Here is an 11,226-nt window from a genome sequence, read left to right as displayed (position 1 = left end):
CTTCGTTTTTTTTTTATTTTGAATTCATACATAAACATATGATATGTTCTGTCTACATTTTTAGTACACAAAACGCGGTTCAGTGCAGCACCAGCCCAGACTTTATGAATATGAACACTACGAGCAAAACTGAAAACAAACAAGCGATGAATGGAAAACAATTTTTTTTTTATCAGATCAAACAAACGAATGAAACAAATTCATCGTTGAAAAATGCAGTCTTTTTTCCGTTGAATGACAAAAAAGAGATGAAGTGATGAATTAATCCGAATTTTTTCTTATCGCTGAACCAAAGTTCTATCAGAACTATTCAAGTCGACCGTGAGATGGCGCCATCGTGTCATAACAAAGACTTTTTCGTGTGTCAAAACATATACATGAACACATGCACATCAGTGTGTCAGTGTAGAGCGGCCGCATAACAAAATGCACCGAATCACCAATGAAACCAAGTGTGTTTATAGTCGAATTTCGTCTGCGCCTATAGTGTTGATTTCAAAACTTACTACTTGTCAAACAAGTCTGATCACATAATTCGTCGAATTTAATAATCGACTTACATATAAAGTCCAAAGACGAAAATGTTGGTGTCGAAAGAGAAAAATTGGAAATTTACTTCAATTCAAATGATTGAAATGTAGAAACAAATTCGGAAATTTGTCCAGTGTTTTTCATTTTATTTGATTGCAACGTTTAAATTTTTCCGGGCTCATCGTAACAAACTGACATTTCGATTGAAAGACATGTGAAAGCGGATACACAGAGAAACAGGAAAATAAATCAATTGTGTCAAGTTGTGTGTAGAAACACAACCAACTAGCAGCACAGCAATCCAGTACATATACACTGCAGATAGGGTACTATTACAATAAAATGGCGTTTTGTTACATTGAATTCGTGTGTTGTGTAGACGAAAAAATGAATTGCATTCGCTAAATTTGTTTCAATAAAAAGTGAATTGGTGAGCTGAAACGACGAGCATAAACCTAAAATTTACATTTCAATTTCGTTTTTTTTTGTGGCAATACGCAATGAGACAACCAAATCGGTGTGTATATGCATGGGTCTCCCGAACGAGTTAATGTGTGAAAATAAAGATTTTTTTTCTCGATATACATTTATTTTTGGGCAAACACGTATCGTAGAAACGAAAAGAATAAATTTTGAACGATGTCGGTACGAGAAATTGCTTGAATCTATGCAGAACGTGGAAATTTTCAAAATAATTGACTGGATTTTTGGGCAGCATATTACATTCGACAAAGTTTTATTGCCATTTATATGTCGCTGACTGCGATAGTGATTTGAACACTGTTTGTGATTGAAAAGACTCGCGAATAAATCAACATCTGATGAGACTTGATTGTTGGAATTTTATGTTTTAATACGCTGTGAATATTGAACGGAGAGTTTGGCTGAGCTCCTCAAATGTGCAGCAAATTAAACTGTTTATATTTACGGTATGAAAGATAGCCAAGTGTTTATTTGAAAAATTTACATAAACAAAGGACCAGAGCGAAAGAGAAAAAAATCAAACGAAAACGATAGAGAAAAAAAATGGCAGAATTAGTCATTGAATGTCCCACGCCGGATGGGCATATTGAATTTTCAAATACGTCAACCACCAGAGGTGAACCACAGACCAATTCACGGATTCGTGAATTTCTGAAAAAACACAGCAGCGGCTCAGCAGTTGATTCCGGAAATAGCAGCGATGAACAACAACGACAAGTCGCAAATCGTTCACCACCACCAAATTGTTCCATTTGCTTGGGCCGTGTGAAAAGCAAATGTTTTACCGATTCGTGTATGCACCAGTTTTGTTTTAGCTGTTTACTCGAATGGAGCAAGGTATGATTCACTATTGTTTTTTTTTTTCTTCTCTCGATTGAATTGGTGACATTTATTTGCCAAATTACTATTGATTGTTTGTTGAATGTCCGTTGCAGGTGAAGCCCGAATGTCCGCTGTGCAAGCAAACATTCAAGTCAATCATTCACAATGTCACTTCCATGGATAGTTATGAGGAGTATAAAGTCGAGGCCCAGCAACGTCACGTCAATTGGATCAATCTTCCATTCCAGGCGCCCGATGTTGACATGAACTTTTTGTTTACAGCAACTTTACCAACTTACCAGTAAGTGCACTATTGGAAACTAATTCCACTTTATCTTTCTCGTAGAATTTCTTAACCATTTTGAATTAATTTCGAATTGGTTTCTTTTGCAGAATGGATCGTTCAGCACTTTTGAATCGTTCATCAGATCTAACACGTCGTCGTTTATACCAGCTATTCCGGCATGATTCGCCATTGGTTCAACGCTTTGCCCAAACGTATCCAGACGAAAACTACCCGCAACGAATCAGCGGCACACAATGGCGGCAATATATTTACAATCGACGATTGTACGCTGAACCATTGAATGACTTGAGTGGCCAAAGTCGTGATATTTCCTCCGAATTTTATCGGTAAATTATACCATTTTCATTTATTCAAATTGTGTACAGCTATTTTACCAAATTTGTAGCCAAATCGTAGTTTGTTTCTTTTATCATTGTTTCTTTATAATAAACGCATATGATTTGTTGTTGTTACAGAGCAAATCCGGCCCAAATGCATCGACTAATGCAATGGCTGCATCGTGAACTGGTGTGCCTGAACACCGACCAACCTCAACCAATTACATACGTAGTGCAAAGAATTGAAAATCTGATCCAAACATACGATATGACCTCGTACGATTTTCAATCACGCATCAGAGCTCTGGTACCAAACCACACTGAACATTTCGTTCATGAGCTAATCAATTATGCTCGTTCGCCATACGATTTAATTGGATATGATCGATTTGTGACATATTTACCACGTTTTGAATCTGATACAAATGACGTGGTTACATTATCCAGTTCGGAAGAGGGTAGCGATGTGGAATTTGTTGGTCCGGTGGTAGAAGTTGAAACGGAAGATGTTACAAATATTGCAACAAATCAAAATGCTAGTAGCAATGATAATGATAATCGCAGCAATAGCAGTAGCAGTAGCAGTAGCAATAGAAATGATAGTGTAGAACAGGCCGGCGCAAGTACAAGCGGTCTAAGTACAACGGTTGCTGTGGGATCGCCGCCGCCGTCGTCGTTGTCGTCATCGTCACAAACAATCGAACAAACAGCTTCAGCACCGAATTTATCAGGCGATGATTCGGATGAAGAAGAAATCAAAAATTACCTACGACACAAACCAAATGTGTCCACCGAAGAGATGATTCGAGGTCGAACTGGCCCAACGCCGCCACCACCGACATCAATCACCAATGCCGAGAGTGCGCCTTCAAATTCCAACAATAACCATAATAATACTGAACGGAATTATTTCGACAGTGATCGCTTTAATCATAGCACCGAATTAATCATAGCACCGAATAATGTACAGACAAATGATGGAGCATCAACGAGTCAGGCGATAGCTGTAGTACCCGACATAATTGTACCAAAACTCGAACCAAACACACATACCAAATCATTATCAACAGCAGCAGCAGCGGCAACACAACCAGAGGTCATCGATGCAGACACGGGCAGTGACAGCGATGAATGTCTATTTGTGTGTGCAAAAAAACCGCCACACTTACGAACACCGGAATACGTTGAATTGAATTCGGATTCGGACAGTGATGTGGTGTTTGTATCGAGCGAAACATGTCAAACGCCAATGGCAGAAATCACAAATAGCCATTTACAAGCGGCAACCGATGAAAATATTCGAAAATCCATTTTGAATGTATTGTCAGCGCATTGCAGCGAAACTAGTACAAATTTAAAGCGAAAACGAGCCCGCAACGCAACCGATACAAACGCTGCCACAACATACACAAGCCAAACGGCCTCATCCAGTGTGTATGAAACCAAGCCATCAACATCCGAAGCCATGCTACAGTGGCTCATCCAATCGCCAGATGAACATTCCAGCCGTATCTCACCAAGATGTAAGTATTGACCGGGTTGACACTTTCCACTTACCTCCTATCCTATCTCCTTTACTGGATTTTTGGCATTCATTCGTTCGTTTCTCTCTCACAGCAAAACAGCACACATCCCCAATACGACCACGTTTGACCACAACCATAAAAATATCGCGCGGTAAACACATCTATGAGTCACCATCTTCAGAGGATAGCGATCAAGATGACAGTACCGACCCTGATGTAAGTGCAAACGAAATCATTTAAATCCAAGCAACAAATTTTAACAATTGCATTGATTGGTTTTCTTGTTCACATTTCTTTCCGCCAGTCGTCGTCATCGTCATCGTCCAATTCGTGTGATAGTTCCGATGTGGAATCATCGAGCCATGAGGAGTATGTGTGTACTAGTTCACGTGTTCGAACGAAACGTCCCGCCAACAATGACGGCCCATCATTAGCACCACGGAAAAAGTACCGAAAACGGCGCGGCACACGAATCTATGAAACAACGTCTTCAGACGAAAGTGAGGGTGATGATTAAAACTCATTAGATTTATGTACTATTCAGTTCACACAGACAGAAAATGAACGAAAAATTCTCATTTGGGTGTGTACGCTGTAGCGTAACACAAACACTAAACATGTAAAATACATTGAATGATAATAATCATAAAGGAATAATTCAAAGTACCAAGCATTGTATAGCTTATTCCATTTGAATTGAAATTCCATTCAAACGTATATGTTGTTATCAATCAGGACGAAATTGCACGAAGTGGCCATTTCCACATTTCAAACAACACACTCACTCATACACACAGACGTTGAATGTGATGCAGCTTGCCCAATGTCGAACCAGACTTTAGTTGTTTAAAGAAAAAACATGGTGTTAATATATGGACACGAAGAATCAAACTGAATCCCATTATTAACACATTATGCAGTATTTCTTCTAGGCAACCGATCATAATAATTTTCTCATCAATCCATTCGACAGACCACATTATTGAGCGTCAGGTTTATTTTCTTTTTTTTTTATAAAATATATCTAGATTCAGAGTAAGAAAGAAGAAAAATCTCCAAAAACATGGAAATAAATTAATTTATCATGTACACTCGAGACTATTTACAATAGATTTAACACAAAAAAAATTAAAACACAAAAAAACCCGTTAAATTATGATTCATAGCTCTTTGACATATAGAAAACAGATTTTATTAAAACGAAAAAGATACAAAATATACTAGAATTATACAAGAAAAAAACATGGGGCCGATAGAGCTCATGAGTTTGAAATTCCATTTAAACAACAAGTACCATTTGATTGCAGGATTTTCTATGGCATTGCTGTCATCGTCATCTATCTCATTTTGACGTGATGCGCGAAATTTTTTTTTTTGGTCGTTGCATCAAACGCAATATTAGTGTCATTTATTCTTCTTTTTTTTATCGTTTTTTCTTTCTCTTCATTTGTGGACGAATCAAGCATCTTCAACTGAATGTAAAAAACAAACGAATTAAATCAAATGTACTTATTAACAATTCTAAAGTATTAAGCTCGTTATTCACTCAATAAATCTTATTTTAAATCATTGTATGCGTTGTAAAGATACAAATTGAACAAACAAAAATAAAGAAATAAAGAAGAAGAATACTACATTCGTTAATAAAACTAAGGAGAAGATAAAATCAGTCAATGAAACAAAAAATGCTTAAACATTTTAATTGTACAGAATGCGATGTAAGTTTAAACACACAAATGAGAACAAACAAAGACATAATATTTCTATTTTTCACTTGTAATTCATTTACATGCCGAAAACGGAATCAACGAAAAATGAAACATAAAAATCAAATTTAAAAAAAACAACAACAACAACAACAAACTGTCTACAAAGCACTAAGAGATTGATTCTTATCCGTAATAAAAAGAATATTCTGAAAACTTTGAAGGAAAAATTGTCAAAATTTTGATATTTGAATATTTTTTTTCAGACTTCTAGTCAAAAAAATGAATAAATTTCATATGCGAATTTTTACAGTAATGAAAGAAATTTGTTCATCAAAGATTTCGTAATTGCAGTTTTGCTTTTTCTGTTTGTAATTCAAACCACAAGCAATCAGTTTTGTTCTTGTTGCTCAACTTAACGGTAATGCAGCTATTGATGACTTACAAATTTGTTCCGACAGATGTCACTGATTGCTGAGCCACACAACTAATGTCAAGGTTATCAAGGGAATGAAACAAATATAAATATTCAAGTCTCCACGCTATACATTGTGCTTGTGCGTATTGTTGACTCGAAATGTCAATAAAACCGTTAATACAGTGAGACGTACGAACAAACGTCGAATGTTTTCGTCAAAACACTGCCAATTGAATGACAACAAATCGTGTTGACAACGAAAATGGAGGAAAATCGACGAAAACGGATGAAAAAGGAGACGGAAAAATGTGCGGAATTATCAGCAGTAAACACACATACTATCACAGATCGCGCAAATGATGATTTAAACACGGCATTTCGATTATGCGAAGAAGAGGTGATCAAACCAATACAATCCAGTGCAAATGAATCGAATAAGATTTCACCGGCAAATAACAAGGAAAATGTTGGCAATGCAAAAATTATGAAAGAATCAAAGCCCTTTGTTGCACCGGAAAAAAGTCCATCAGTGCTCTTCAGTCCAAGTTCAATTGTTTGGATATAATCCAAACGTTCCGCTAAGAATGAAACATCACGTCGTTTAATTGGCAACCGATCAAAGTTGGAAAAAGCAAGAAATCCGAAAGTAAGAGGACTTTTTTTGAAATTGAAAATTTGATCGAAAGAAGGAATGATTATACATAATTTTACCTGTATTTTAGTGTGAAAAGAAGCCATCCGCAACATCCACTCGAGAAGCATCGGTCAAACTGCAACGCATGCTAAACACCGCTTCAAATGATGATAGCCTAATCGGTGAGGCCAATCGAATGCAAATGAACCAGCAACCATCGACATCGAAAATAAAACCGAAACCGGTGCGTAAGCAATCGCCATTGGATGACAATGTAATGGATTTGACAGAAGATTCAAACAAAATAATAAAAATCAACGAATCGCCGCCCACAATGGTAGTTAAGCCGCATGTTTCTGAGACTAAAACAAGATTTATACCAGAACTTCAACCACAAAAATCAACGAGAAATAAGACAACTTCGTTAAATAACGAATATTTAAAAAAAAAAAAAAAAATAAATAAATAAATAATAAATAATAAATTTTATATTTGCTACGGTATGTACAAAAATGTGCCACGGGTTGAAGCATGACATCTTTTTGGTGGTTCAATATTAATATGATTTATTTTTCCTTTTTTTAATTTAATTTTGTTAAGATTAAATTTTAAATTATTAACATTAATTGAGTGTGAAGACTGTAATAAGGTAATAGAGTCTGCTATCATTCTGTGAGCATATAGTTACGATTATTTATTTTTTTCGTCAGTATCACCGCGGACTTGGACGTGACGTGAATAAGAATCCTCCAAAAAAATTCGGCGTTTGTTCAAAGCATCACAGAAATGTTTCAGAGCTTGAAACCCCACCCGGATTCTGGAATCCAAAGATTATCGATTCAGATAGTGATCATGAAGATACTCCCTACGACTATCGTTTTGCAAAGAAATAAAGTGCAATAAATTCACTGATTGATTACAACTATTGTTATTCATTAGAAATGCGACTGAAAATAGAAAAAATTTAAATTTATATGGAAATTAAATCTTTTTATTTCGACGATGAAATATCCAAAAAATCAAATTATCAGAGCTGCTACTACATCTCATGTAGTGTTAATAAAATTGACGGGTTTCAAATTGGCGCAACTTTTCCTGCTTCGAGTCATCTAACTTCAGGGAAATTAAAAATGTTTGAAAATGAATACACTTCTAATGTTTTTATTTCTCCAATTTCAACTGATTTCCTACAGATTTTCAATGCCAACAGTAGCTAAGAAATCGTTGCTATGACTGAATTTCCAATAATTTCTCAATTGATTGCTCATTCATTTTAAATAACTTCCATTTCGATTCAGAAGCTTGAAAGCGGTGAAAAACATGCTTAATATACCAAAATAAGTCAAGAACCGTCTCCATTTATGCATTGAAAGAATGAATGGATATTCTACCAAATTAAAGCTACATAAATAGGCGTTTTGAAATAGCAAACAATCGATGTGAATTGTTTTCGTTTATGATATTCTTCAATGTGAATTTGGTAATTTTGGGAACGTGTAAATTTATTTTGCCATTTTTTCTCTCTCGATATTTTATTCTAGAACATGTATGTTTAATTTACGACGCAGATTTAGAGGAAATGACAAGAGTGAAACTTTTCGAATAGTGTAGTAGATTGATTGAGAATTGAGATTTTCTAGTCAATTGAGAATTTATCTGAACCGTAAATGTTGTACTCGGTTGTACAATCGTTTCGAATGACTATATATCAGTATCACAAATGCCACCGTATCACAAATGCCACTGACGATTCTGATTTGAAGAATAACAACAAACCGCATAAAATGTTAGGTATATGTGAATGGAAAGAAAAGCCATGAGAAAAGAGTGTAAGATTAATGTGGAATAAAAACTCAAATTTGAGTCGTTAAAATCGCAGCAAAAATACTGGCGTAAAAATGCGATTGTGGTGTATTTTCCAGGCTGTAAAAATTGTTCGGAGTGTGCGCGATTCATGGTGGCACGACATAAAACATAGGCCAAAAGCGCATGCACTTGAGGACGGGCCGTCTTCCGTGCAAGAACACGAATAAATGATGAACAACCTCAAAAAGCCACGAATAAAAACGCATTTCTTTTGGCCCAAATGAGCGGTACTTTTTCTTGCTGTTGCCACAAAGAACGCGAAAACATTTCAAATAGACAAAACGAAAGGAACGGCACTCAGAAAATAGAATGAGAAATAAAAAGCGAATTCAAGCGATTATACGATGTAATAAATAAGATGAAAAGTTATAAAAGTCGTGTGTATTGCACACAAAGAACTTGAGAAAACTGTCACTATATTCGGCTTTGGTGTGTGTGTGTGTGTGTTTGCGCGAATAACAAAGCAGCGAATGCGCGCATCTAGTGAGCGCCACAATGTGTAATTTATGGTCAGACAAATATTCAATAAAAATTATATGCGTTTTCTCTATGTTCGCCGTGATGATGTTGTTGTTATGGTGGTTTTTTGTCTGTTTCCGTCCAATCGTTTTTTGTCTATGTTTATTTCTATCTCTATTCGGGGTCTTAACGATGCGCATGACTATTCTTCTTTTTTACCTCTTCTATTTCAACTATGGTCCTAACTAAGTTGGCCTCTTCGAATGGTTGGTGCGCTCATCGGACGAAATTTGAAATTCACATGTTATCGATTCAACAAGACCATTTGAATAATATAACAATGCGCTTAAATTTCCGTACACATACACACACACACACACACACACACACACACGGAATATGTGCGCTTATGTTAACGGAGCGAGAAGGAGAGAGAGAGAGAGAGAGAGAGAGAGAGAGAGAGAGAGAGAAAAGGAGAATGCAAATCAATTTAACCACATCAAACCGACGAATGTGGGATCCACGGCATGGGCTTTGAAGCAGATTAAAATTTTCGGTTCAATGTGAAGTTCTCATTGAGAACAAAATACATACACGAAACAATAGCAAAACTGAGAACATTTTCAATTGTTCCGTTCAACATTTGATCAGGCTGAGGTGCACTGAATATCGAATTCGATTGATTTTGATCGCATCGAATGGTCTTCTTTTTTTAATTCACAAAAATTGCTTCGCTTTACAGACCGAATGCATCGACTATAGGCTCAGAATAAGAATCAGAATTTGATTGAACAATTTTAATACATTTACCAGTTCGTTCAGCAAACCAACGGAATGAATAATTTTGCGATACTTTATCTTATTTAAATCATGATTTACCTACAAGAGATCTATTGCCTCTTCTTTCCGGAGATTCAACGCTTCCAATTTATTTGACTGGTTTTATTCACAATTAGATGTTTTTTTTTGAAAATCTAGAAGAGTTCCAGCGCTTCACGCACATAATTCGTCTGTTTTTTTTTTGCGAACAATTTCGCTAGTTTATAAAAATGTTCATGCGTTGATTAATTCGTTTTTCCAGATTGAATTCTGATCCATTCGTGAGCGCCTACCATCAGTACTGTGTCTGAATTTTTCGTTTTTAATGTGGAAGAATGTTCTGAAGAGAAAAGAAAATGATTTCTGTTGTATTTTCATTGCAGTAATTTCAATGATTTGAATGCTCAAATTGGCATGTCACAATGGTGAGAACGAAACCGGGTATTTCTGAGGCACAGCAACGACCGAAACAACAACAAAAAATGGTGAATAATTGTTCAAATGAATAAAGCGAAATGAAATTAATATAAAAAATAATTTACTTGCATAAGTTCAAGCAACGAAAAAAAAATAATGTGTGTTCTTTGTCGTCTCCCACTTTCTCCACGTAGACCTTCTTTTGGCACTTAGTCATTTTTACTCATTCACCACTGTGTGTACTTAGTTAATAAAGAGCATATAATTTATTCCACGATTTAAAACTTGCTAATCATTTTGAGTTGGTTCCCTTGCTCATTTCTTTGTATCCAGTTGCGAGAGATGCGCTTGCATTTGATCATATTTTTTCTTTCATTTTTTTTCTGTTCCTCTCTTTTTATTACTGTTTAACATATACGCGAAATTGTCTTTGATTCGTTTCATGCAGCGCACCGAACAGGGCAAAATAGCCGCATTTATTGCGAATTATAGGAAACGCATCTGATTCACATCTGTGTGTGTGTGAGTGATTTGTTTGGCAACGAGACTCGCATTCGACTATGTTCTATCTCTATTGGATGCGTGAAGAGAACACATTCCTAATGAAAAGCAGACACCGAGGGCGAGACAGAAAGATCGAGAGAAATGGATGCAGCAGCAGCAGCAACAGCGGTGCAGAGCGTTCATAAAGAAGTCACTTTGCAAATAATAAATATGCAAACGAAATAAAGTTGAAAGAACAATAAATGTAGTCTTAATGTCGTACATCGTTTGGATAGATATTTCTCTCTCTGTGTTGCTGTTTTTTTCTTTCTCTTGTGTGCGTAAGTTTTATGTTGCGAGCAAGAGAAAGAGAAAGAGGGAAAGGGAGAAAGAGAGAGAGAGAGAGAGAGAGAGAGAGAGAGAGAGAGAGAGAGAGAG

The 11,226-nt window shown here is 36.1% G+C and overlaps 1 protein-coding gene across 1 annotated transcript; it reads left to right on the top strand.

Moving 5' to 3' along the window:
• Nucleotides 1-67: 67 nt before the first annotated feature.
• On the top strand, nucleotides 68-5,606 carry LOC129577128 (E3 ubiquitin-protein ligase Topors). The gene is made up of 6 exons (XM_055463602.1): nucleotides 68-1,851; nucleotides 1,950-2,137; nucleotides 2,230-2,469; nucleotides 2,599-3,983; nucleotides 4,078-4,202; nucleotides 4,291-5,606. Exons 1-6 carry the CDS (start codon nucleotides 1,558-1,560, stop codon nucleotides 4,501-4,503), a joined length of 2,445 nt encoding a protein of 814 aa, XP_055319577.1. The 5' UTR covers nucleotides 68-1,557; the 3' UTR covers nucleotides 4,504-5,606.
• Nucleotides 5,607-11,226: the final 5,620 nt, after the last annotated feature.

The sequence above is a fragment of the Sitodiplosis mosellana genome, unplaced genomic scaffold (genome assembly GCF_009176505.1).
Source record: "Sitodiplosis mosellana isolate CC-2019 unplaced genomic scaffold, AAFC_SMos_1.0 Smas_scaffold_6197, whole genome shotgun sequence".
Taxonomy (NCBI): Eukaryota; Metazoa; Arthropoda; class Insecta; order Diptera; family Cecidomyiidae; genus Sitodiplosis; species Sitodiplosis mosellana.
The sequence above is the reverse complement of the archived record's forward strand: the minus strand, read 5'-3'. Positions and strand labels throughout refer to the sequence as shown.